The following is a 27,733-nucleotide window of genomic DNA, read 5'->3' as shown; positions in this document are numbered from 1 at the left end:
ATTTATAAAGTTAATCTAAGAATAAAGTTATAAAGAATTTAGTTATAAAATTCATTCCAAATATAAATATCTAAAATTCATTTCAATTCTAAATTTTATACTTTTTCATTCCAACTGGTGTAATTTATTTGTGAATGAGCTTCATATATATAATTATTTATTAATTAATTTCAATTATCAATTTGGAATTCTTCCAAAGGAGACCTTATTTTTCTCATGATCACTTGTCGAAATTAAGAGTCATCTAGCTTAGTTTTGAATATAATTAGACCGAAATGCATTTTCAATGGATATTAAACACCATACATCACTGAACTAATATGTTATTACAGAAAGGAAACTAAACGTCATTTTGTTACAAAAAAGTAACTGAGTTATACCTTTTATTACAACGGGAGGTCACTACGGAGGATTCGGTCAAATTTTGTTATAAAAAGGTCACTAAACTTAACATGAATTACAAAAAGGTCACTGAGTTATATTTCTATTTGTAATTCCGGCTTGCCACATAAGTAAAAATGGTGCGTTTTAGTGTCAAAACGGTGTGTTTTATATGAGTGACATCTCGTTGTAACAAAATGTATAGTTTAATGACTTTTTTGTAACAAAATGAAGTTTAATACCCTTTCTGTAATAACAGGTAAGTTCAGTGACTTGCATTGTTTAATATCCCATTTTCTATATATACATACACAGCTCCTCGTATAATATTTCATTATATTCTCCAGTTTGATCCAATCCTTTATGAAAAGTCTATTCATCCTTGTCATAACACACAAAATCTTCTTATCTCAAAATTAATGAAATAGTTGATGAAAAGTCTATTCGTGTTTGTCATCATCCTCATCATAGTTGAAAGGTAACGGCACTGATTTGAAAGCTCGATATTTTCCTACATTGTTCAAATGCTCATTCTCCAACCTGACCAATTTAACCAAACAAAAACATTTCAAAGTTGAATGTTGATATTTAATAAACAGTCCCTTCATCATATGATCAATCAATTACCTGAAGAAGTTCCAAATCCCGCGACGTATAATCTCAAGACAAGCAACAATTAGAATCATCGTTTCCTTGTGCAATGAAAACACCGTGTATCTATAGATAGTTTGCAGCCAAGCGAATCGCAGAACAACATTTAACACCTGCATATCATATTATCATAATAAGTTTAAATTCTGTTAGAACAATAATAAATTTTGTGAAGATTTAGAGTACTACTAACCATGGCTACATAGTATACACTTTTATGAGGAACAAGAAGTTTGTCTCTAAGCCAACGATTCTTGGACTTGCGTTGTAGAAGTCCCCAGTCGTACACAACATCCCAATATGTACTCACGATTGCTGCCAGCACTGAGACAATCAATGCTGGTAGTTTCCAAACAGACCCTTTATCCATAGGATCATTCAGTTTTTCGGCTGTCCTTAAGGAAATTGCTACCATTGTTATGAAATATTTTCCACCATTCACTGCTTGCATTGCATCTCCCTCTTCAAACAGCCGCCGTAGGCACTAATCCACGTAACGGAACAGCATTTCATTTTCATTTTTAAAACACTTCTACTATATTTATAAACAATATGAGAATTTTCTTTTTAGCAATTTTATTTGTACTTCAAATTGCAAGATTCAAATGACGGATTTACCTGAAGAAGACGCGTCCAATATGGAATGGCAGCAACAATGTAAGAGTATTTAGTGAATTCATTGCTAAAATCACAAGTGTTATCTCTGAGCTTATAGTCTCCCCAACCATAGTAGCAGATATAGAATTCCAAACTTCTGATTGCTTGAACCTGTACATCAATACTAGAATTTTAAGTTGTTGCGAAAAGACAAAACCATACATCATGTGGTTCAACTATGGAATTGGGTTCATCTTTGACTAACCTGGCTAGTTAGTTGATCGGCCAAGAAGAAATCAGGAAGTGTAACCTGCAAGGCAATTTAAATCCAACATCTTTTGATTATTATCGTTCATTGCAAAAAGAAAAATGCACAGCTTTTCAAATTTTACAATTCTACATTTTTTATATAGATTTATAATTCAGATGATATGATTGGTTGCCGACCAAATAATGCTGATATGGCAGGCTGAAATTATACAGTCATATCATGTATCCAACTTTCTTTGATAATTGGGAGGGAGAGCGTATGTGAGAAAATTAAAACCCACGACCTAGCAATTTGCTAATTACAGAGTCATATCATATATTCAACTTAATTATAACCTTGGTAAATTTTTACACTTCAATCACAATCTTTCCAATTCAATGTAATTTGTTTTGTTTTGAATGCTTATGTACCTTGTAGAGAGGTGCAGCAATGCAGTGAAAGATACAAGCGAGGAAGAAGAATCGAGCTGGCCGGTACAAAATATTAAGTGGCAAGCACACCAAGACTATGAGAGCCTAGAGAAAAAAAAATGTGAGAAACTAAACAAGCCATAAAAGCCTTTTTGAGTTGAAGAATCTTACTATAACCACAAACATTGGAAGAAGTTCAGTCCATTGCTGATAGTCTTTAGTCTTAGGATCCATCTCCATGTCAAGGTTCAATAGCACAGAGATGAGTGCTAATGTGGCTATACCAAAACCTAGAAAAAAAATATTGCGATACCCCAGTTCCGTTCCTTGTTTGAATCCAAATATAAAGGAGTAATTAACTCGATACCGTATCCAAAAGTATATATTAACAGCGTACATGAGCAAGTGCAACACGATGAACGCAAACAAGCTGCAGCCAACAAGAGAACGATTTAGCATATCTAACTTCTCAGAGACTCACCTAATAAAGAAAAATTATACCTGTAAAGTGGAAACATGGTTGTCATATAAGTTTCTCTCCCTGGTTTATCCATGAGATTACGAGCACGAATTATCAAAACAAGGGCTACTATTAGAGCTACTGTGCATCCACAAAAGAAACCTGCAAAAGTTTCCAATTATAAATATATTGCATCAAAACAGAATATCTACAATTTTTTAAATTACTTAAGTTTACCCATTGAGAACGTTGTTCTGTGTTTTTCTCTTTTAGCTTTTGGCCTTAAGACGCTCATCCCCTTCCTCCGATTCGAGTTTGAGAAATGCTTAATGAAAGTTGCCTCTACCCTTCCCATAACTTTGATTACCTCATCAGAATGTCCAAAACAAGACTTATCTACCATTTTCATGTAAGCTTTTGATGCATCTCTTGAAGTAATCTGCACAAAATTAAATTGTGGGTTAAATCTTTTTACAATTACCAGACTATAATCTTTTTTAGCGAATTATAAAAAATTACAAAACTGTAAAGTAATACTGTGTTTTTACAAAATGGTTACTATTACAAAACAGTTGTTGAACTATAGGTTTTTTACAAAACGGTTATCAGGCTATAGTTTTTTTTGTCAAAGATAATGCATACCTTGTCATACTTCTTCATGATTTTGGAAAATGCTAAAGTGTTCAAGAAACTGAAACTCTTAAGAAGACGAAGCTTCTGGTAAAATCCAACGAAAGCACGCTTGAGTTGCTCCTCAACTTTCCTAAGATTTTCCCTTGTGAATTTGAGCTCTGTATGATGAGGAACGTGTAGAACACCTTTAATGGTGGATCTAGGAGTCTCATGTGTGTTATTAATTTTCACATGTTCTAATACTTCCAGTGGAGCCGGTTTCATTCCTTTAATTTTGTTCAGCTTTCCTGATTCTGTCTCTCGGCTATCGTCCTCCTCATTATGGGTCGACTCGTCTGATCTCTCGTGCTGGCTCGATGCTTCTTCAATCACTTCCATAACTTGAAATTTTCCTACATAGATACGAATTTTTGAATACTTCTATCACAAGAAATGGCTAAACTTTCGGCTATTTTGCATGGAAACATCTCCACTACGAGCAACTTATAGATTTTGTCATTTAGTTCATGTTTCTATAAAATTTATAAATTTATAAATTTTATATTTATAATATATTTTTATAAAAGGTATTCTCTTCGTTCCATTTTAAAAGTTTTATTTCTTTTTACATAAAAATTAAAAATATATATTACATAAGCATTAATTATTATAAATATTTCTTGTTTTGTAATTTTCCATACAACATTTTTCAAGATTATTTAAAGAATGATAAAAAAGAGAAATTCAATATAAAAAAATTTCTGTAAATAAAAATTGAATTTTTAAAATAGAATATCCCAAAATGGAATTAAGAACTTTTAAAATGGAACTGAGAGAATATTTGTTTTTCATTTTCTTTTACCATGTTACTGTATTTCTCTTTTTGTGTACTACATAGGTATACAAACTTACAAATAACTGTCTTTTTTTTTGTTATTGTTACGTAAAACTGATATATATATATAGAGTCGCCAATACAATGAGAGTTATTTGTCAAAATGGTATCAAACCTTTATAGGTACGTTATATTAAAATGGTATCATTTCTTTAGTTTATGTCATTTTATCATCAAAATTTTTATATTTTGTTTTAGATCAATTTTATCAAAAAATTCAGAATATTTTTTATGATGTGGCTGCTTGAGAAAACTCGGTATCATATAACAATATTCTTACTCCGGTTGCCCGGTCATAAAAATGGCTTAAATTTATATAAAAATTGGTCAGAAACAAAATATAGAAACTATGATACCAAAAAAGTACCATTTTTAAACAAGGTATAAAGTTTTGATATATTTATGGCTAATAACCCGTATAATGACGATTATCCCATGATGTAAGCGAAATGAAAATTAAGGTTAGAGACTTACTACTTGCTCTGACACCAGACGGAGTGGAAGCAGACAAGGCGGCGGCAGAAGCAGCAACGTCGGAAGCGAGACGAGTCATATCAGCCGACCGATCATTCCACCCGGTAGGATTCTCAACTTTGATTCTGAAAGCAATCAAAGCATCCATTTGCTTGTTCAACATCTCAGCTTCCTCCATAACCACACCAATTTTTTCTTTGTAAAACTTCTCCACCTTATTGAACTCTTCATCCAGCCTCCCAAAGTAAACCGTTTCATACTCTCCGCCTTCATCGGAAGACATAAGAAAAGTAGTCTCATAGCTTTGAGACCCGTCGCGGTTCACTGAATTTACAAAAATGGGTTGACTTTCAACGTCACTAGAAGCAGCCGGGCTGGTATTTTTCTGTATCAAGCCACTAAACGCTCTGTACAGCGTCAGCTTTCTGTTCAGGCCACCGTGATCGGCGGTGGATTGTGGTGGTGGTTTGTTTCTGAGCTTGAATCTTTGAATTTCTTTCAGAAGGGTTTTGAGAAAATCATAGTCCATGTATGCTTCTTGCCATTCTGGCACCATTTGCGCCTTGAATTCTTTCCCAAACTTCATCTTCTAAATCAATTAATGTTTTCACAGTATATTTTTTCCTTTGATGTTTGGTAATGTTGAAAAATGAAGAGTAGATATGACAGTTTTCATTAGATGGAAGATGAGAAAAAAAAATAAACAACAAAATGAAATTAACCATATTATATATAATGATGTATTGATAGTGAAATTGTATATAGTGATTGATCAGTTGAATTTTTGTGGTAAGTTAGAAATGAAATAAAAGAAAAAAGTCGTAGACACGCTGTACTTTACTTATTGGAAACAGTCTCAACTAACAAATCTGCCTGCTGACCTTTTTTTCAGTGCCTTATTGTATTCACAAGTGGCGTTATAATTTTATGGTGTAATATCAAAAAAATTCACAAACTTTATACGGTTTCTCATTTTAATCACGTAGTTTAAATTTTCTCATTTTTATGCACGAATTACTATTTTTTTCAAATCCATACACGGTGCTGAGGTGTCACGACTTCATAGATACACTATTATAAAATATTCTAATGTTATAAATGTATTATTAATTTATTGTATAAATAATATGACATAATTATTAGATCGAATAATTATTTCTAATTTGAAACCCGTGTTAGCTGAATCCATTTTCATTTAATTTCAGTGTGATTCTATTTTTGTATTTTTGAGAAAAGTTTGATTCTACTTAAAAATCAAAAAGTACAAATAAACTCATACAAGAGCTCATTAATATTTTAGTGTAAATGATCATTGCTCTCTCGCTTACATATTTGTGGTAATAAAAGATAGTACAAAAACGACATACTTTTATGTTTTTTAATAGCTGTTATTATTTTATTTTATTTTATCTGATCATGAGGTATTCTGAATGGGTTTCAACTATAAAACGACACTTTTAAACCTTTTATATTCAGACTAATTCCTACTCGAGCCGGATAGGTCTCTTGCGGGAGGCAAAACTCTGACCCCAAATTTTAAACGACTGCATATATGAGTACGGTTCGAATCCACGACTTCATTTAAGTTAAAAGAGCGCATTACCAATTCATTTATGTCTTGGGTTTACAATAGTTGTTATTTTAACATAAAAAGTACTAATAAATTCATGGAAACATCATTGCACGCAACCGTTGCGTCATATTATTCGTACAATAAACCAATGGTTCGTTAGTCATGTGAAAAAATTAATAATTAAAAAATTAAAAAAATTAAAAAAAATTATCGCAAATGCTCATTGGTTTATTGTAAAAACGACAACAACCAATGTATGAGATAAACACTTAAATTCATGTTATCAGAGCTCATAACTATTTAAGCTAGTAATTAGCGATGCAATGAAGACCTTATAGTGTCTAATCAAAATTAACCTATAGTTATGCAACAGTTAATTAAAAATATATTCAAATAGTATTCACCAATTTAAGAAAATGTTAAAAAAATATAAAATTAAATATAACTAATTTCATATAATGCATTAATTTAAAAGAAATTAAGTAATGTAAGATTTAAATATTTTTCAGAACAAAGGTACGGATATAGACGCGTTGATTTATAACTGTTTCTCTAATGCAGTATGGCTGTATTCGAGTTGTAATAAGAGTTTTGCTTATTCTGATTTGGATTTTTATAGGAATTCTTTTTGTGTCTTATTTTCAAACTCTTGATGGTATCTTGCCTAAGTCGTAGTCTCTAGTGTGCATCTTATATGTCACTTCTTGCGCGAAAGCTTAAGGTTTAAGTTTTTTGCTACTTTTTGTGACTTTACGGGACGAAGGGAGTACTAATTATTCATAAAAAAAAAGTAAGATCTAAAAGCAAACTTTTCACAGCTTTAAAAGTACATATTTAACTTTTAAATACAATAAGTGTAATACCCCAAAATATTTAATTATCTAATTGGACCACGTGTCCAGTCTAAACTTGCCAAAGTGGCAAAATCGGAAAGTTTTCCGATAAATAAGTTTTAGTAGGTCGGTTTTGGAAAGTACTATATGCGAGGAATTTAATAATATATTTCAATTCAAAAGTTCGAATTGGAATTAAAAAGAAAAATGTCAAGAAAAGTCCAAAATAAGGTACAGGGACCAAACTGTTAATTTAGCCATTTTGTGTCGAAAGTGGAAATTTTAGATTTTGACGGGAAAGTATTAATATCGAGCTCTGTATTATTTATTGGACATAAATAATACGTATAAATCATAATAAAAGAAGTTAACGATTTAGCTATGGACTAGATCGTACAAAAGAAAAGTTTAAAAGATAAATGATAATAAATAAAAAGAACAAGGACTAAAGTGAGCTTTTAACCTTAATATATAAGGTTATGATTATGAATCATAATCAGAGGAAGAACAATCGAGAGAAATTGAGAATTATCGAACGATCTCGTCGTTTCGCCGCCGTTTCTCCGTTTGACGTCCGATCCGCGTGATTTTCGCGGCAATCTCTTCAGAATCAAGAGCTCTATCGATCCTAAACTTCGTTTCAAGGTAAATTTTCAAGAAATTTGGTTAAAATAGAATAATAGGAGCTGTTTTAAGGGATTAAGGAATTTAGATTGAATTCGACGTTTTTGAAGTTATTATCGCGTTTTAATGACAACGGAGGAACGAGTTTTGGCTAAGGAAGTGTTAGGAGCACGTCGGGATGGTTGAAAACCCCGGAAATCGCATTTCCGGGGCTGTGCACGACCGTGCACCACGGGTGCACGAACGTGCACCCAGCAACGTGCACGAACGTGCACCCTTCATGGTGCACGAACGTGCACTAGAGGTGCACGAACATGCACTAGTGAAGTGCACGAACGTGCACTTGGTTGCACGATCGTGTACCCACCAAAATGCACGCCCGCGCACCCCGACTCGCCCCCACGAGTATGCAAATCATATTTGACCTAGGTATTGAACGTTTTGAGTAGTATGACTCTAAAAGACGGATTTCAGACTTTGAGAATCAAAATTCTCGAGCTAAGCTCGACGTTTTAGATAGTTAACAATAACGGAAAACGTTAAGAACGTTATACGATTCTCTAGAATGAGAAGTGGTATTCGCTAGGTCGTCGATACGACTGAAGTTATCGAATACGTAAATAAGTATAAGAATAAAACTAAACCCTAAAATTTAAAAGTATTATACGTGTAAAAGTACGAGTTTCACGTCTAAATATTAAATGATTTATCAGACGTGTCAGCGAGTAGTGGAGTCAGTAGGCGCGGACTAGCGAGAGCGTATTATCAGATCGACCACATCATTACTTGGATAGCGGTCACAGTGAGTTGTACTTTACTTTCGTGTATTATATATATATAAGATTATTTTATATAGATATGTATACTGTTTTTACGCATCGCATATTATATGATTTGATTAAATGTTATATGTTTCTATCAAGTTATATACGAGAACTAGTATGCGATCCGAAGAAACTAGCTACCTATTGGGTGTCAATAGGCTGTGTGATCACCAGTATCGAGTCAGTCTAGTGTGTTTGCATCCGAGGAATAAATTAAAATGAACGACATGATATGAATAAGATTTTGAAATTTGATAGCGATTGATACGAGTGAGCACTCGGTTACCGTGTAACCTGGAGTCCCCGTTTCTAGTGGGTTGGACCCACCAGTGAGTTGGACTCACATTGTGAAATGTAATAATTAAATTGAATGATATATGATTATTCAAGAGATGTGTCGCATGCTAGGATATTAGTTTCGTACGGATCAAATACTTGTCTATATGTTTTTATATTAGTGTTTTCTTAAAATGCGATGTTATGTTTTTATATTAATACCATTAGTAAATGCCAACTCACTCGGCATTTCCCCAAATACTGACCCATTACCTTTGATGTTTTCAGGTACTTAGTATGTGGACCTAGCAAGAGGCCAATTTTGAAGTCCAGAAGTCAGCTGTGTATGTATAGTTTTTGACTTCTGTGAATGCTGCAGTAGTGGTCCCGTGTTGACAGAGTCGTAGCCTAGACAGCAATACATTTTGAGTGTACATATTACGTGTTGTCTTGTTTATATTTTTGTAGGCTACGTGTATTATATGTGGTTCACGGCCCCAGATGCCGGTGACATGTTCTGAGACACTAATTGATGTATGTAGTACCGCGAGGCCAGTTCGTACAGGGTACGGTAACTAGAGCCCGCGAGGTTTTAAACAATTAGTGTAAATATTTGTGTATATATGTTATGTATACTTGCTTCTGTTGCTTTATGTTATTTATTATTTGCGAAAAATTTATAGTGATCTGAGGCTTGCTACGGGTTCCGGAGCTACCACTCTCGTTCCCTAGCGCCGGTTGCGGCTCAATAATTTGGGTCGTGACAATGTTGGTATTAGAGCAGTTGGTCCAGTTACCACTGTAAGATTGTTTCAGTACTTATTTGAGAACAGTTGGTCTAGTTACCACTGCCAGTTGTGTCTGAATGTCTGTTTGACTTGGAATACTCTGTCAGTAAGTAAACCTAGGAACTACTGCAGCAGAGAGTCGGACCTTAGTTGTCTGCATTTGCTTGATATATGTATTAGTAATATGTAGTATAGCGCACGCGAACCAGGATTATTAAGCTAGTAAGTGACTAGTATCTGTTTATACGGACGACTAAGGCAACTAAGTATTTGTTGCTTACGCTAAGAGATAGAAAATGGTTATATGTTTGCAAATTACGGACGACTGAGGTAATTAAGTGTTCACTACTTGCGCTGGGAAATGTTAAATGGCTATCTGCTTGCGAACTGCGTGCGGCTGGATTAAATGCTAAATGTTTACAGCATTTTATAAATTGATATTGGAATTGCGTGTGGAAATGGGCTAAGATGGTCGCTTATGTTTGAAATTGTTTCTTTTCAGCATGTCTGGGCAGAACGGAGCTCAGTCACATGCTGAGGAAGAACGGAAGGAAGCGCCTCCGATATTTCAGAATGGGTTTCATAATAAAATAGGCGAACCATCTGGGGTCCATCAGAATGGATTCCACGCAGATAATAGGAAATCGCTAGAAATTTATCAGAATGGATATATGTCTGTAACGGAGATTGGCAGTTCTTCTAGCAACAGAGGTAGAGTACACTCGCCAGAAATAGAATATAGTGAAGAAGATGAGGAGGAACCGGAGGAGGATCCGGAAGAGGATCCTGAGGAGGATCTAAAAGAAGAGGCAGAAGAAGACGATCCTCAAGAAGAAGAGTATGAAGAAGAAGAACTGTTAGATGAATCAAATGTTGAACAGTACAGAAGCGAGCATTTCTGGTCTAGGGTGCAGAGATACCGCGACTTGAGAGGAGATGCAGATATAGCAAATGGTCAGGCACAGATAGCTCTAGACCAAGTCAGGAGACAAATGCGCTCCTTCTCTCGAGGAATGCTTACAGTAGGAATGTATTCTGCTGATTTTCTGCGAATGGTTGAAGGAGTTCCCGATTTGGATGAAGGTAATAGAACCATCAACCGTAGGTATGTCAGAGGCTTAGGACCTGAGTTTAGTGAGCTATATGAACACGTAGGTGAACATTTTAGCACGCTCACTATGATGGCCCGTAGGATCGAGACTGAGCATGAATGAGCGGGCGATCCAGTACGACCCTTTTATTTTAGACGTGAGTACCATCCAGACTATGTCAACACATCATCCAGAGTTAGGACTAACCCCTACTTTGTGCAAAGAGGCGGAAGCAACTCCGGTAGAACAGTTAGGGGTCGACACACCGGCATAGTCATTAGGGAACCTAGTGTTCCGCATCAGGCACCTCCAGGTATTAGCGATTTATATGCTTTAAGTATTGTGTTTATGTGTTTGCATTACTGTGTATATATGATTGCTGCATTGCATAATAGAATGTTAGTAATAGGATACGCCTATAGGATAATACATCGGAAAGTGAGAACATATAGGAAGCAATGTTAATAAACACGCGACTAATAAAAAACGTATAAATATAATTTACAAAAGCTGTAATATAATAAATAAAACATCATACATTTGTCGCGAACGTAATTCTTATATTACGTTCTAGAAGCTGTAAAGGAGAAGATAGATTACTGAAAAGAGGAATCGATGTGGAACATCGGTACTTGCGTTTGTATATGACATGATACAGTATGTCAAAGAAGTGGATGTAGTGATTATAGCAGTAAAGAACTTTGAAGTGAATTGAGTTATCGGAGATATGGAGAAAGAAGTGATGTGACAGAAGAATAGTCAGTAAAATGACAGAAAATGACAGAAATACAAAAATTTATAATGTACCCAATAACAATAAAGAAAGCCGTTAGTAGTCGCAGAGTGTACAATCTAGAGTAAACTTATGATTTTATGAGAATTTTGAAAAATTTTATGATTTTTCAAGGTACAATTGTGCTCAGACATCGCATATGATATTGCATAATCACGAGAGGAATGCATCAGAAAATGATTTTAAAAATGTAGATCATGCATCATATCTTTATAATAACGCAGAAAAATGCAATTTTGAGCAACTCTTTGGTGATGAGAGGTGTCATCATGTAATAACCTAAATTTTTGAGGTATAACGTGTAGTGTCACGAGGCATAATTGTAAGGATTAAGAATGAGACTATCAGATTAAGACTGGATAATAAGGACTTAGACCGAAGCGGTTCTATTGGAATTATCGTAAAATAAGAATTTACCTGGAAAATTATTATGCGATAAATTGAATTTAATCGGGACTAAAAGGGAATAAAATAAAATAAGTTAGAAAGCCAGAGCTAATAATATTCACGGCAAGGTCCGTGAAATATTATTAATAAATGATCGTCAAGTTTCGTAAGTATACGAAATCGTTTTAGAAGAAAGTTTGACGATTAGTTAAGAATAAGGGTTAAAGTGCAAATTAGCCACTTTAAAGACTAAAGTGGACTTTTAACCACAAACTTCCGGAGGAAGTTGTGTTTTACTCTATTTTCTCAAGATAAGAAAATAATATCGGTAAAGTTGTTATTGATAGTCATTAAAATGAAAATTGGACGAAAAAGTGAGAAAAAGTGCAAGTTAGCTCAAAATGGAAATTTGAGCGTTTTTGGCCAAAATTGCCAAAATAAATTATTGGAGGGTGATATTAAAAGATATGAGACTAATGTTATTTATTTGAGAAATAAATAATACGGAATTTATCGAGAATCAAATGATTAAAAGATTAGTGGACTAAATTGTACGAAAGATAAGCTAGAAAGTGAAGAGAAAGGAGGTGACAACTTCAAGGACCTAAGTGGACTTTTTACCCACTTATTATCATCTTTCATGAATGGATAATCATTCTTCAAACACAATTTTGCAGCCAAAGGAGAAGAATCCCGTAACTCTCCTCTCAAATTTCTCACAAATCTTCAAAACATCATATCTCATTCGTTTTAAGTCCGAATTGAGCGATTCTTGCGGCCACGGAACGAGGAAATGATTATCTACAGATCTATGGCTTCAATTAGAGGTAATAAACTCAAATTATAGTCAGGGTTTCAGATTTAATATTTCGATTTTTGTTAAAGTTTGATTATAATGGTTGTTTGATTATGTTGGTTGATTATAAGCTTATAATTAAGTGTTTTAATGGATGAATAATGATTAATTGAGGCTGAGATATTGGAGAAAGGTCATGACCGAAAATTTTGAAATTTAATGATTAAAATTGGATGGGAATTGGATGAGTAATTGAAGATGATTTTCGGAAATTAAGTGATGAATGATGTGTTTAATGATCCTTAATGATAGTAGCTTTAGATTAAGTGTTTAATGATTAAGTTGTAGATGAACTAGGGATGTTATGTTGTGAATATTATGGTTGGAAATTTTGAAATGTTGAATGATGAACAATTTATAACAAATGGCTTAGATTTTATGGTATAAGAGTGAATGTTGATTCAATGGTGATGAAATTGAATTATGAGTTTCATGAATAGATTGTGGCTGATTTAAGGTTGAAATAATTGATGGAAATATGATAAATGTTGATTAGGGTTTCTGGTGATGAGAGTGTTTAAAATGGGAGATAATTAAGTTACGAGATAATTGTCCGCAAACAAGTAGGACGTTTTGCAGAAAACTGTTCTGCAAAACAGCCATGTTGTAGAGGCAATATCTCGGGCTGCATAAATCCAAATTAAGTTCCGTTTGTTGGTACGGAAACTTTGAAATGTTAACTATAATTATCTAGTTTTAAGTTTTCTCTAATTCTGCCTCTAAACTGCTCATAAAAGGCAGAACATTATGTTGTGCAATCTGCCCAGCACTTGTAAACAGCTCCAAGGAAATAACTTCTGACCTTGTTTTCGACACCTTCGGGTGCAATTCATGGTCTGAGACCTAAACGAAAGTTGTAGGCGGCGTTCTAAACTTTAAGAATATCGATTTCGTTCAGGGGTCAACCTATTTTAGATAAGCGTTTTTAATGACCGAAGTAGGTTGATCGAACTAGTTTTAGATGCGTAATCGTAATTAGATTTGTTATTAATTCGTAGCGTTATCGAATTTGCGTAGACTCGACGAAGCGACTATCGGCAAGGCTCGAGGGGAACGGATCGAGATGTCTTCGTATTTATTTTAAGAATTTGGATAGCAAGTGGTGAGTACACTTTAAAATTACTCGTTAATATTCATAAAGCTACGTATTTTAATACGGAAAGCTATATGAATATTTATATATTTGAGATGTTTGCTTTTAAAATGTATACGTATGTATGCTTTGTAAATGATGTTTTATCGTAATGTGTTATTTTGATAATAACATAAATGTTAAGGCACCGGGGATGGATAAAGTAAAATGACATAAATCGAACCAAATACAAACAAGAAAAATATAGTACATGCCTATATGTACTATTATTCATATATTTATAAAGATACATTGTACGTTCCTATACGTACTTTTAATTATAATGAATACCCATACGTGCGTGTGTTATAGATGTATGCTTGTAGATTGTAATGTGCATGTCATGGTCCATAAAGGATCAAGAAAACCCAACATAAATCATTAAAATGATAAATACATGAGATAAGAAAAGTGAACTCTGACATATTCAATAATAAGAACTGAGATACAAGGTGGAACTCGGTAGAATTATTTCGGGACCTGTATCTCATCCATTCTCGATGATAATCCTCGGAACTCATACGCAATAAAAAGTAAGTGCGATACATCGAGAATCAATACGAAACAAGATCGAGACACAATGTGAACAAACACTCCTATTAAATGTCAATAGAAATTATATGAATCGACAGTTAAGTTCAAAAGACCTGCAGGGTGCAGAGTCCGAATGCAGACACGAAGGTAACTCGGTTGAACTATCTCGGGACCCGTGTCTAAGGAGTAACTCGGTTGAATTATCTCGGGACTCCTATCGATCGTTTGGGATTGAGAAATGGTACAAGTAACTCGGTTGAATTATCTCGGGACTGTACCATATGGTTATGGGTAACTCGGTTGAACTATCTCGGGACCCAACCATAAGGATCAAGTCACAAGAGACTTGACAATGATTTAGTTCGACTTAGAATCATGATAATATAAACTTAGATTTAAGATTCGGTCGAAAACTAATGCAACAAAACGAGAAAGAAAAATATCAATATCATAATAAGAAATCAAGGACGACAAATACTTATAAACTATAAGTTTATGAAATAAACAAAGAATTATGAAGGAAAGTAAAGAAGATACGCAATATGATGTCAAAAGATTATTTTTGATATATAGAATGGATTTTCAATGGATTTTAACCCTTTATGTGATATTGCGTGTAATTTGGTGAACTCACTCAGTTTTATACTGACCCCGTTACTCCTCCCATTTTTCAGGGATAGTATGATATGATTTGAAGAGTCAAGCATCCGAAGTTTTAATTCTCGGAAGTCATTTGTACAAGAAGAAAAAGAAGGTTTTCATTCTAGCAGTCCGCAGTAGTCTAGATATTTTAACTAGAATTTTGTATAACGCATTTTAACTCTGATATTTTTTGTAAAATGGGTTCACATGTATTTTGATATATGAAACATGATTTGATTTGCAAAAAATTTACACAGGATTTTAGGCTTGCTACGGGTTTCGGAGCTACCACTCCCATTCCCTAGCGCCGGTCGCGACTCATAAATTTGGATCGTGACACATCACTCTGAGCTACAAATGTATTAACGATTACAGATGATTTATGAAAAGCGATTTAAAAGAGCTGCCAGCCAAAGAATGTTTTGAAATATTTTTGGTTTAGTAAATGAACTCAGATGTGAAACTCTCCGACGGATAATAAAATATTCTTAATAAATAAGAATAAGATTTGTAAAACAAAACCCCAATAACAGAACAAAGCCATGTTAACAATTAATTACAACAAAGCTAGTGAAACTAAAGGAGAATGTGAATAAGGAGTTATCACCGGAGAGCATACGCAGTTAAGATGCGATGCGCTGACAATATTTAAGGATATAGTATTTATCCTTATGATGGAATAAAGGATGAAGTGACAGAGAGTCATATTATACGAAAGAGAAGTAACTAAGACGCAAGAATGAAGAATATAATGATTATCCTTATGTGAAAATAAGTAACATTTTAAGGAAGTAAGGAATATGAACAACGAAGCAGGTGATCTTGCAAAAAGTGAAGGTTTAAAGTTAGATAGATTAAGAGTGATAATGATGCTATATGACTGATATTAAGTAAAGTTACTAATATCAGCATTAAGAGTTATAAGTTGCGTTAATAGAAAGGAGAAAAGTTAAGTTATAAAATTCTAGCATAAGGAGAAAAGCACACGTATAGGCATACGTGTCAGTAAATGTAAAAATTGTGGATAATATGAAAGAAAGTATAATGAGGAAACTCATATACCCTCAAGATTTAGTAAGATGAATAGAGAAGTGGAAAGTTCTAGAAATACGTCAGAAGGATTATCAGAGTAGAACAGTAATAATGGAGCTATTATAAATAAAGGAAGGACGTAATGAATACAGTAAGTAAAGGACAAGATGATACTTCATTACTATTGGACAGATAGGAGTGAACTACATCTAAGAAGCCACGATGTCATAAGAACGAGAAGTGGTGTTAGTATAAAGAGATCAAGTTATTTAAAGACAATTAGAACCATGTTATAAGCATTAAGGGGGCATAAGGCGTGTAAGACGACAATAAATTGAAATTATTCCCTAATTTTGGGAGCTACAAATTAGATAATACCAGGAAGAGTGAGAATAAGATCGTGGAATTACTCGAAAGTAAGAAACAAAAGTGTAAGATGAAAGAGAAAGATATTTATACAGTAAGAAGGAACTACGATAAAAAAAAAGTGATGAAAACCTATAGGATTGTCGGATTTAGAACAATTTAAGTACAAAAGTAGATAAGTTGTTAAAGATTAAAGGTAAGGATGAAGTTAATCGAAGGCTAGTCAGTAAAAAGAATTCTTAAGAAAGTTTAATGTTAAAGAAACACCAGAGATTCTTATGAGGTCAACATGAATAAAGAATTGTGTAGTAAAGGAAAGACAACTTTGATTGATAAGTTAATAGGAAACTCGAGAAGATCTTTAAGGTACCAACTAGAGGAAAGTAAAGAGGATAAGAATACGAGTAGTATCATCAAATTAAAGCAACGGTACAAGCTACACGATTGAAAGTAATGTGAAGCAAAACGTTTAAGGTAATGGTAAAGGATAAGGGATTATGACCAATAGAGCGACGTGAAGTTCACGATAGCTTAAAGGAGCAAAGGAAAGATTAAAGTGAAGATAGTAGAAGATGTATCAGATTAAACTTCGCTAAGACACAGCGATTAAGATAGATGAAATGTAGTCTGAAAGGAACTAATTGAAAAAAGAACTAGGTGGCGGATGGTCGAAAAGAGAAATAGGAATTAAAGATTTTTGCCTAGGGAAGAGCGTGGCAACAAGGGATGCCAGCAAGATTAAAACCGTAGATTCATTGTCATAAGATGAATTCTCATGGAAGGTATGAATAAGATGAATACGGCAGTAAGGATATGAATAACATGTCGATAACAATTCGAGGATAAACGAGATAGATAACAATATGAAGATTACCAAGTAGAATGAACTAATAAAATGTTAAATGAGGATCAATCGACGCTAATGGTGGTCGGAAAGAAGATCACGACCAGTTGTAGATGACGAAAATATTACAATATCAACGATACGTCTAAAGCCACACTATTTTAGAAAGGTAACAGACGAGACGAGAGTAACAATAAGAAGATTCACAGCTATGCTACGACAAGAAACTACTATGATCAAGATAGATAATCGATTAGTGATAAGTGTGAGGTCACAGCTTTAAGTGGAAAGCTAAGAGTTAAAGTAAAAGAAAAAGCTGCGACTAACGCGTAGTAATGAACGTCAAGGTATAAGAACAATTTTAAGGTCCCAACAAGTTTTATGAAAATTCGAGGACGAATTTTTATAAGGGGGGAAGAATGTAATACCCCAAAATATTTAATTATCTAACTGGACCACGTGTCCCGTCTGGACTTGCCAAAGTGGCAAAATCAGAAAGTTTTCCGATAAATAAGTTTTAGTAGGTCGGTTTTGGAAAGGACTATATGCGAGGAATTTAATAATATATTTCAATTCAAAAGTTCGAATTGGAATTAAAAGGAAAAATGTCAAGAAAAGTCCAAAATAAGGTACAGGGACCAAAGTGTTAATTTAGCCACTTTGTGTCGAAAGTGGAAATTTTAGATTTTGACGGGAAAGTATTAATATCGAGCTCCGTATTATTTATTGGACATAAATAATACGTATAAGTCATAATAAAAGAAGTTAACGATTTAGCTATGGACTAAATCGTACAAAAGAAAAGTTTAAAAGTTAAATGATAATAAGTAAAAAGAACAAGGACCAAAGGGAGCTTTTAACCTTAATATATAAGGTTATGATTATGAATCATAATCAGAGGAAGAACAATCGAGAGAAATTGAGAATTATCGAACGATCTCGTCGTTTCGCCGTCGTTTCTCCGTTCGACGTCCGATTCGCGTGATTTTCACGGGAATCTCTTCAGAATCGAGAGCTCTATCGATCCTAAGCTTTGTTTCAAGGTAAATGTTCAAGAAATTTGATTAAAGATCGAATAATAGGAGCTGTTTTAAGGGATTAAGGAATTTAGATTGAATTCGACGTTTTTGAAGTTATTATCGCGTTTTAATGAAAACGGAGGAATGGGTTTTGGCTAAGGAGGTGTTAGGAGCACGTCGGGATGGTTGAAAACCCCGGAAATTGCATTTCCGGGGCTGTGCACGTGGTGCACGACCGTGCACCCAGCAAGGTGCACGAACGTGCACCTGAAGTGCATGAACATGCACCCTTCACGGTGCACGAACATGCACTAGAGGTGCACGAACATGCACCAGTGAAGTGCACGAACGTCCACTTGGTTGCACGATCGTGTACCCACCAAAATGCACGCCCGTGCACCCCAACTCGCCCCCACGAGTATGCAAATCGTATTTGACCTAGGTATTGGACGTTTTGAGTAGTATGACTCTAAAAGACGGATTTCAGACTTTGAGAATCAAACGTCTCGAGCTAAGCTCGACGTTTTAGATAGTTAACAATAATGGAACACGTTAAGAACGTTATACGATTCTCTAGAATGAGAAGTAGTATTCGCTAGGTCGTTGATACGACTGAAGTTATCGAATACGTAAATAAGTAAAAGAATGAAACTAAACCCTAAAATTTAGAAGTATTATATGTGTAAAAGTACGAGTTTCGTGTCTAACTATTAAATGATTTATCAGACGTGTCAGCGAGTAGTGGAGTCAGTAGGCGCGGACTAGCGAGAGCGTATTATCAGATCGACCACATCATTACTTGAATAGCGGTCACAGTGAGTTGCACTTTACTTTTGTGTATATATATATATATAAGATTATTTTATATAGATATGTATACTGTTTTTACGCATCGCATATTATATGATTTGATTAAATGTTATATGTTTCTATCAAATTATATACGAGAACTAGTATGCGATCCGAAGAAACTAGCTACCTATTGGGTGTCAATAGGCTATGTGATCACCAGTATAGAGTCAGTCTAGTGTGTTTGCATCCGAGGAATAAATTAAAATGAACGACATGATATGAATAAGATTTTGAAGTTTGATAGCGATTGATACGAGTGAGCACTCGGTTACTGTGTAACCTGGAGTACCCGTATCTAGTGGGTTGGACCCACCAGTGAGTTGGACTCACAGTGTGAAATGTAATAATTAAAGCAAACGATATATGATTATTCAAGAGATGTGTCGCATGCTAGGATATTAGTTTCGTACGGATCAAATACTTGTCTATATGTTTTATTATATTAGTGTTTTCTTGAAATGCGATGCTATGTTTTTATATTAATACCGTTAGTAAATGCCAACTCAATCGGTATTTCCCCAAATATTGACCACTCTTTGATGTTTTCAGGTACTTAGTACGTGGACCTAGCTAGAGGCCAATTTTGAAGTCCAGAAGTCAGCTGTGTATGTATAGTTTCTGACTTCTGTGAATGTTGCAGTAGTGGTCCCGTGTTGACAGAGTCGTAGCCTAGACAGCAGTACATTTTGAGTGTACATATTACGTGCTGTCTTGTTTATATTTTGTAGGCTACGTGTATTATATGTGGTTCACGGCCCCAGATGCCGGTGACATGTTTTGAGACACTAACTGATGTATGTAGTACCGCGAGGCCAGTTCGTACAGGGTACGGTAACTAGAGCCCGCGAGGTTTTAAACAGTTAGTGTAAATGTTTGTGTATATATGTTATGTATACTTGTTTCTGTTGATTTATGTTATTTATTTATTATTTGCGAAAAATTTATAGTGATCAGAGATCTTGCTACGGGTTCCGGAGCTATCACTCCCGTTCCCTAGCGCCTGTTGCGGCTCAATAATTTGGGTCGTGACAATAAGTCTAAACAAAAAAATAAATTTTGATAAAGTTGTATTAAGTTTTTTTAAAATCATAAAAAATAAATTAAAAAAAGGTTAAGCTCTTTTTTAAATCCAAAATTTTACATATTTTTATTTATTACGACCAAATTTTTTAACTTTTATGATTAAGTCCAATTAAAATATTGCAATTATATCCAAAAATTAAACTTTTACATCTTTTATCAGTGACAAATTTGTTATAATAACTCTAGAAGTTGGACAATATTTAAAATTTAATAATAATTGATAAAGAATGTAAAAATTTAGATTTAAAAGAAAATTTAATATTTGGAGAAAATTTCAAAAGTTTTTTTTTTTTGAAATTTTGAAAAAAACGGGGCTATTTTTTCAATTTTTTTTAGAGAGAGTTATCTCAATTGATACCAGATAAAGTAATTTAATTTATTAAAAAAATTAAATTGAAATAAATTATAAAAATTAAAAGATATAATTGTAATTAATAAATGATGTAAAAATTTGAATTTAAAAAATAATTTAACCTTAAATAATTAATTATAACTGTGGTCGATCATGGAGCCGGAGTTGATATTTTTTTACTATTACCTAAAACTTTTAGGTATCTTAATTTAATGGTTAATGTAATAATTCAAAACCATTAAATACTTATCCTTTTGTCAAGTGTAGTTAAACATTTTAATATGAAAATATTTTTTTAATATAAAAATATTTTTTTAATTCAATTTTTTTTTTTTTAATATAGTCAATTCTGTTCCACTTGATTCTCTTTTTTGTATTTGTCTTTTTCAAAATTAAGTGCATCATACTTAGCTATAAGAAATAATATGGTCATTAGTTAAAATGGTGCCCAACCATCGCACCTTATATCAAAATGGTACCCAATTTTTAATTTGTATCAAAACGGTACCCAACCTTCTAACATTTATCTTAAAATGGTTTTTTTAATATTTTCCGGCCACTTTTGATGACGTGGCAACCGGAAAAATAATTTTTTTATTGATGTAAAATAAGAGTTCGTTTTAATTTTTTAAATTATATAAAATTTTATTTGTCATGGGATGTGGCAAAAATATAAAAAATTAGTTTTCCGGTTGCCACGTCATCAAAAGTGGCCGGAAATTGTTTAAAAAACCATTTTGATACAAACGTTAGAAGGTTGGGTACCGTTTTGATACAAATTAAAGGTTGGGTACCATTTTGATATAAGGTGCAAAGGTTGGGTACCGTTTTGACTAATAACCCGAAATAATCATCGAATAGCGGTTAAATAAATAAAATAACATTTAATGGATTCAATTGGATGATTTAACTATAAACAGAATGATTTTTTTTTTTAAATAATAATTTTTATTAAAAATAAAAAATTTAAATTTTTAGAGTCATCTGTCCTCTGATTGTTATTTCATCTAGCAAAATGGCCAAACTCACAATCACATAATTTATTGGATTGATATATTAATGAGCCTTTTTATTAGTATTACACAACATTGATTTTAGAAATTGTATTATTTTATTGCACGTGGCTCAATTTTTTTGTAATATATAAACTTAATGTGATATAAAAAAATTATGTGTTATTTTAACGTATTTTATTTTTTTAATTTTATGTGATGTGTTAATTTCTTTTAAAATTAAATATGTAATATATTTATGTGCTAATTTAATTATTTTTTAGAAGTAATTAAGCTTTAATTTTTTTAAGAAATAATACAAGTTTACAGTTTAATTAGGTGTAATTTGATATGTGAAAAAATTACCGTTGTTAATTGAATGAAGAGAAGAATTTTTTCCATGAGTGTTTAGGTGGATAAATTTTATTTAATTTTAATTAAATTTGACATGCTGGCGATGAGGTGGATAGCCACTAACGGCCAGCGTGTCATTTTGTCAACGGAGGCTCCGATACGAAAATATTTATTAACGGTAAGGACCTCGATCAGAAAAAAAAATTATTAAGGTCTAAATTCAAAATCGGACCAAACATGAGGGTTCAATTTGTACATTTGGCCAATTGAAGTTTATGGTAATTAAAGGTGGTTGTTAGGATGGTGTTTTTTGGGGGAATAAATAAAAATATTATTGTTCATTTCCTAGAAAAATTCTTAGGTAAACTCAGTCCACCACGTCATCTGTAGACTAAACCTATCACATAATGACACGTCATTAAAATGATGGCAATCTTGTAATATTATTATTCAAATGTGTAAATAAATAATAAACAAATTTACAAGATTGCCATCATTTTAATGACGTGTCATTATGTGATAGACTTAGTCTACGGATAACATGGTGGACTGAGTCTACATAAAAATCTCTCCACTTCCTAAGTATTGAGAAAGAGGGAGAAAGAGAAAGAAAAGGAGATTATAATATATAGATAATAAATGTTCAATAATAGTTCTTAAAATTGTCAGCACATTCACTATTACTCTCAAACCTTTCAATTTAAATAATAATTATAAAAACAAAAAAAATTATTACATTCTTCCCTTTTTAAAAACATTAATTTTTAAATTGAAATAAAAACGCATAATTCATTATTAAAAAGACGAGAATATTTTTGGAGTTTCTCGTTTGGTTGAAAGTTTTTAGCGTTTGTATCTGACCTTGGAAAAAAATCAATTGCATCCTTATTTGAATTTTTATGTTTTACTTTTACCCCCAAACAAGGGTTCAATTGACGATTTAATTAGTTTAATGATGAAAACATTATAAACAACTAAATAGAACGACTAAATCATATTTTTTTTCTATTTAAAAAAATACAAACAAATCCTTCAACTTTATTCAAATAAGTCCAAATATTTAATTTTTCTTTAAATTTTTATTAAAAAATTAAATAAATTAAAAAACACTTCAGACTCACCATCGTCTAGAATACTCCTCTGATTAAGGAACCTGCTGCCACCCGTCTAAACCTAAATTTTATTTTTAAATTAAAAACAAATTAATTTTTTTTCAGGCAAGAAATACCTCCTCCTCGTTTGTGAAGATGAACTGACTGCGGGTCTGTTCATCTTCTCGCGGCGAGAAGGAGGATTTTATCCTCCTACTCGTCTGAAAATAAAAAAAAATTATAAAGATATTATTTAATTTTGTTTATATGAAAAAATTTACGGTTTTTAATAGTTATAAATAATTATAATAAATTAATTATTAAATTATATTATTTGTTGAATTTTGTGAGGAAGAAGATTTTTTGGGTAATTGATTCTGAAGGTTATTGAACTTTCGAGTTTTTTCATTACAGTCACTAAACTATTTTTTTTTATCACTGAACTTTTAATTTTTTTTATATTGGTATTTTCTGGCAAAAAATGCTTAGGTGGCAACCGAAAATAATTTTTTTACCTAAAAACTTGTCATATATGCATAATTTGACCTAAAAAATCATTTTCAAATTGAAATTATGTATATGCGATAAATTTTCAAAGTAATGCTAGCGAAATCCGGTTATCACATGTCAATTTCCGGCTGCCAATTAAACATTTTCGGCCGGAAATATTAAAATAAAAAAAATGAAAGTTCAATGATCGAAAAGAAAAAAAAATAGTTTAGTGACTGAAATTAAAAAACTGGAAAGTGTAGTGATGTTCAGAATCAATTACCTAGATTTTTTGGTACAATTATTAACATTTACGTCTAATTAGAATATAGATTAAAACGAAGAATTGTTTTTATCTTTTTTTAAATGAAAAGAGGTCAATTTAATGCTTTGAGTTAGAGGTGAAACATAAAACTTAAACAAGAATACAATTGAATTTTTTTCTAAATTAAGGTATAAACCCACAAAATTTCAACGTGGGTGATTTTTAAGTAATTAAGCCTAATATCAACTAACTTCTTTTCATAAGTCATATCTCCACTTTCATCTACACTTCAAGGCCAGAAAATTTGTTAAGGATTCACTCTATATGCATATATGAAAGTTAGATGAACTTCAAACAATTCTAGAGATAAAGTTAAAGGATAAGTCACGACTCCAACTTTTCAATTATATCAAATGATCAAATTTATCTTGGTGGTATTTTTTTTCTTGCCAAATAACGTAACTGTAATTTTAGAAGACTTTCAGTTGCGAATAGTGGTCGATCCAATATTTTTAAGTCTTCTAAATATAATGTTGATAATAGCTTTTTTTTTAAAAAGTAGACGTATACAACAAAACTAGAAAATCGGCCCCAATAACTAAAGTTTTTCCCAAAATTCTAAGTATCCTAACAATCAAACGAGAAACTAATTCATATGTATTCTTTAAAACATGAAAACAATTAATTTTGGAGTTTATGGTGATCGGATATGGGGTTTCTGGTTGGTGTTTGATAGAAAAGAAATAAAGATCAATAATGAAAATCAAATTTTAGAGTAGAAGAGAACGATGTCTTCCCTTCCCCTAAACCCTAGCTAAATTCCTCCTTCCCTCCCTAACCATGCTAGCAAGCTACCAAATCAATCCCGTTACTTTAAACCTTCAGATTCAGCAGCTCCAGTTATGATTTACTTCGAGAATTTTCCACAATTTTGGAAATATTCCGATCTCCAGAGAGCCTTTTCTAAATATGGTATTTTCGGTAAGGTGATTACTGCCAGGAAGCATAATAAAGCTAATAGGAGATTTGGATTCTTGACAATTGAACCACCTTTTCACGTGAATGATGTTCTTTCGAGGATGAATATGGTTTGTATCGGTTCTTACCATATTAGGGCTTTCATTTCTCGCTATCCTTTCGCTCCTAGGGTTTCTAAAGTGGAATCTGCACCTCCACAACTTGCCAAGAATACAATCCCTAAACCTGTTCCATCATCCTTCCGAGACAGAAGATCGTTTGCCCAAGTTTTGAACCCTAATTTTTTTATTGCTTCTCCTAAGCATAATAGATTCCAACACTCAGTGATAGCAGCTGTTTTGTCTTTGCCAAATTTACTTCATGCATGCAATTTTTTGCGTAAAAGAGGTGTTGTTTTCCAATCTTCCTCCTTTCTGGGTGGGAAATTCATCCTTTTCAATTTTAATTCCTCAATTGAAAAGGATAATTTCATGAGAATGGATTTTTCAGATTTCTTCGAATCAGTTGTTTCGTGGAGTCCTGACTTTGTTTCGCACGAACGTTATGTTTGGGCTAAGATATTTGGCGTTCCAATGGCTGTTTGGGATGAGGATTTATTTGTCAGGATTGGCAATACTCTGGGCAACTTTATATCAGTCCATCCGTTCGTACGCTCAATGGAGAGAATGGACGCTGCTTACGTTCTAATTACCAAGAGTTTTGACAGATTGGATACTATCCTGCATATCAAAGTGGGCGAGGTTACTCATGAGATTTCAGTTCTGGAAACCGATTCTCCTGTTCTAATGACAGATTACAGCAATTGTTCTTCAACCGATGATGAATCAGACTCTGGAGATTCTATTTCGAAGAATCAAAGCTTGGGTTACTCCCCTATTCCTGCTAATACTGCCTCTCAGAATATGTCAGCTAAGGTTGATTTTGACTCACTTGTTATCAATGATAATGATCTTCATCCGTCAACTAATGTGGTTCCTGAAACCACTAAGATCGACTATCCGGCTTTAAATCACCCTAGCATTACTCAACGCAAAACAGAAACCCTTAGTTGTTCATGGGAGTTTAAAACCGTTAGCCTCCACTTCATCAGCAGAATCCTCATCCCTTAGATCTGAAGATATCAGGCTCCGTAATAATAATTTTCTGCAGGAATATGAGAAGGAACGAGTGAGAGAGAAAACAACACATGAGTTGGAAAAAAACATGGAATGTAGGAGTTAACATGGGATTGTTTTCAGTTTCCAACAAAACAAAAATTACTTCCTTCTTGTATGACAGATTTTTCAAGGATCAGGATATAGCATCTTGATAATTTTTTTCTCCAGGAATATATATAGTTTTATGTCGAGTTCATTTAACTATATCTCATGGAATTGTCGTGGAGGTCTATCCTTCGCTAGGAAACAACGTACTATTCGCTCTATAGTGAGGAATAATTCAGTATCTCTTCTTTGCCTCCTTGAATCCAAAAAGGAAAGTATTGATGATTTTCTTTGTTGTCGTTTGTGGCCTTTTCTGGATTTCGACTACTGCTATTCTCCGTCTTCGGGTGCTTCTGGAGGTATTATTTGCATTTGGGACAAGAATTTGTTTTCTCCTGTTTTAATTTCTAAGCACAAAAATTGGATTTCTTTAGATTTCACTGGGAACGCTATTCCCTTTCGAATCATTTGTGTTTATGCCAGTTGTTGTTATATTGAGACGGCTGCTCTCTGGGATCTTTTAAAGCCAGTTCTTACAGTAGATAGAAACTGTATTTTAATAGGAGATTTTAACGAGATTTTGCTGCCATCGGAACGCCTACACTACAACTCCTACTCTACTTCCATGAGACTTTTTTCTGAATTTATTAATGCATCTAATCTCATAGAATCTCCTCTCCAAGGCAGATTTTTCACGTGGGAAAATTCAATTTCTAAGTCTAAGATTGATAGATGCTTTATTACCGATGGTGTTGTTTCTGAATGGCCGAACTGTTATCTCTCTGCTCTTCCAAGAAACTTTTCGGATCATGTTCCGCTGCGTCTTCGTTCCCAAGTGGTTATAGATTGGGGTCCTAAACCTTTTAAGTCGATTAATGCTTGGTGGGAGCATAAAGACTTTAAATCATTTGTATCAGAATCATGGCTGTCAATTTCGGATCAGCTCAATTTTGTTGATAAATTACGTTCTTTGAGAGCCTTAATCAAACAATGGAATTTAAATGTCTTTGGTAATCTTAACCACAAATTGGATTCTACTCTTCAAGCTATTCACATGTTAGAGTCAACTTCAGATTTGCAGGACCTTTCTGATTCGGACAAAGCAGTTTTATCTGCTCTTCATTCGGATAGCTATCGCTTTTCTAAGCAACTAGAATCTCTATGGCACCAAAAATCGAGGGTAAATTGGTCTTTTCTTGGGGACAGAAACGCCAAATTTTTTCATTCGATAGCTTCGGTTCATTCAAAAACAAATCTTATGACAGCAATTTCTATTGATGGGAACCTTTTTGATACGCCGTTGGATATTAAACAGCAGGTTGCCTTATTCTTCTAGAGGTTATATAAAAGAAATATGGTTGTCCCATTTTCTTTGGAGTCCTTAGCCATTAAAAGGACTACAGTTGCTCTCTCCTCGGCTTTAACTGATTTTTTCTCGGAAGAGGAAATTGTGCGAACTCTTATGATTTGCGATGACAATAAGGCTCCGGACCCGGATGGTTTTAACTCTTTCTTCTACAAGAAAGCGTGGCCTATCATGAAAAATGACTTCTTAAAGATTTTTGAGACTTTTAACTCCACAGGGACCTTTCCTCCAGGTATCAATACTGCTTTCCTCGTTTTGATTCCAAAACTTAAAGGCGCGACTAATCTTTTAGATTTCAGACCTATTAGCTTGATTAATGGAGTTTTTAACTCCTTTCTAAGGTC

General features: G+C 33.4%; 3 protein-coding genes and 1 long non-coding RNA gene across 5 annotated transcripts; 3 read left to right on the top strand and 1 right to left on the bottom strand.

The window, feature by feature from the left end:
• Positions 1-568: 568 nt before the first annotated feature.
• LOC126653595 (phosphate transporter PHO1 homolog 3-like) lies at positions 569-5,450 on the bottom strand. Its single transcript, XM_050347521.1, has 11 exons — positions 4,752-5,450; positions 3,413-3,795; positions 3,008-3,209; positions 2,812-2,932; positions 2,482-2,740; positions 2,311-2,415; positions 1,895-1,939; positions 1,651-1,800; positions 1,226-1,516; positions 1,009-1,145; positions 569-921 (listed from the first exon to the last, which is right to left on the bottom strand). The coding sequence occupies exons 1-11, from the start codon at positions 5,335-5,337 to the stop codon at positions 822-824; spliced, it is 2,379 nt and encodes a 792-aa protein (XP_050203478.1). The 5' UTR covers positions 5,338-5,450; the 3' UTR covers positions 569-821.
• A 4,890-nt stretch (positions 5,451-10,340) lies between these two features.
• Positions 10,341-11,163, top strand: LOC126687616 (uncharacterized). Its single transcript, XM_050382173.1, has 3 exons — positions 10,341-10,752; positions 10,933-11,073; positions 11,156-11,163. The coding sequence occupies exons 1-3, from the start codon at positions 10,341-10,343 to the stop codon at positions 11,161-11,163; spliced, it is 561 nt and encodes a 186-aa protein (XP_050238130.1).
• Positions 11,164-12,605: 1,442 nt separating this feature from the next.
• Positions 12,606-15,504, top strand: LOC126653597 (uncharacterized). Of its 2 annotated transcripts, XR_007632273.2 has the most exons (3): positions 12,606-12,767; positions 13,814-13,898; positions 15,137-15,504. It is a non-coding gene; the product is annotated as an uncharacterized LOC126653597 (long non-coding RNA). The 2 variants fall into 2 exon arrangements; XR_007632272.2 differs by lacking the exon at positions 13,814-13,898.
• Positions 15,505-26,007: 10,503 nt separating this feature from the next.
• On the top strand, positions 26,008-27,359 carry LOC126687615 (uncharacterized). The gene is made up of 2 exons (XM_050382172.1): positions 26,008-26,090; positions 26,147-27,359. The coding sequence occupies exons 1-2, from the start codon at positions 26,008-26,010 to the stop codon at positions 27,357-27,359; spliced, it is 1,296 nt and encodes a 431-aa protein (XP_050238129.1).
• Positions 27,360-27,733: the final 374 nt, after the last annotated feature.

This window comes from Mercurialis annua, linkage group LG6 (assembly GCF_937616625.2).
Source record: "Mercurialis annua linkage group LG6, ddMerAnnu1.2, whole genome shotgun sequence".
NCBI classification, from domain to species: Eukaryota; Viridiplantae; Streptophyta; class Magnoliopsida; order Malpighiales; family Euphorbiaceae; genus Mercurialis; species Mercurialis annua.
The sequence above is the reverse complement of the archived record's forward strand: the minus strand, read 5'-3'. Positions and strand labels throughout refer to the sequence as shown.

What these genes read in the sequence shown, in the direction of transcription:
- LOC126653595 (XM_050347521.1), bottom strand. Translation starts at nt 5,337, where the DNA reads ATGAAGTTTGGGAAAGAATTCAAGGCGCAAATGGTGCCAGAATGGCAA. An exon ending in ACCATGTTTCCACTTTACAG is followed by an intron (nt 2,741 to 2,811) that starts GTATAATTTTTC and finishes TGTTGGCTGCAG; the next exon opens with CTTGTTTGCGTTCATCGTGT. An exon ending in GGGATTTGGAACTTCTTCAG is followed by an intron (nt 922 to 1,008) that starts GTAATTGATTGA and finishes TAAATTGGTCAG; the next exon opens with GTTGGAGAATGAGCATTTGA.
- LOC126687616 (XM_050382173.1), top strand. Translation starts at nt 10,341, where the DNA reads ATGTCTGTAACGGAGATTGGCAGTTCTTCTAGCAACAGAGGTAGAGTA. An exon ending in AGTTCCCGATTTGGATGAAG is followed by an intron (nt 10,753 to 10,932) that starts GTAATAGAACCA and finishes AGTACCATCCAG; the next exon opens with ACTATGTCAACACATCATCC.
- LOC126687615 (XM_050382172.1), top strand. Translation starts at nt 26,008, where the DNA reads ATGAGTTGGAAAAAAACATGGAATGTAGGAGTTAACATGGGATTGTTT. An exon ending in ACAAAAATTACTTCCTTCTT is followed by an intron (nt 26,091 to 26,146) that starts GTATGACAGATT and finishes TTTTTTCTCCAG; the next exon opens with GAATATATATAGTTTTATGT.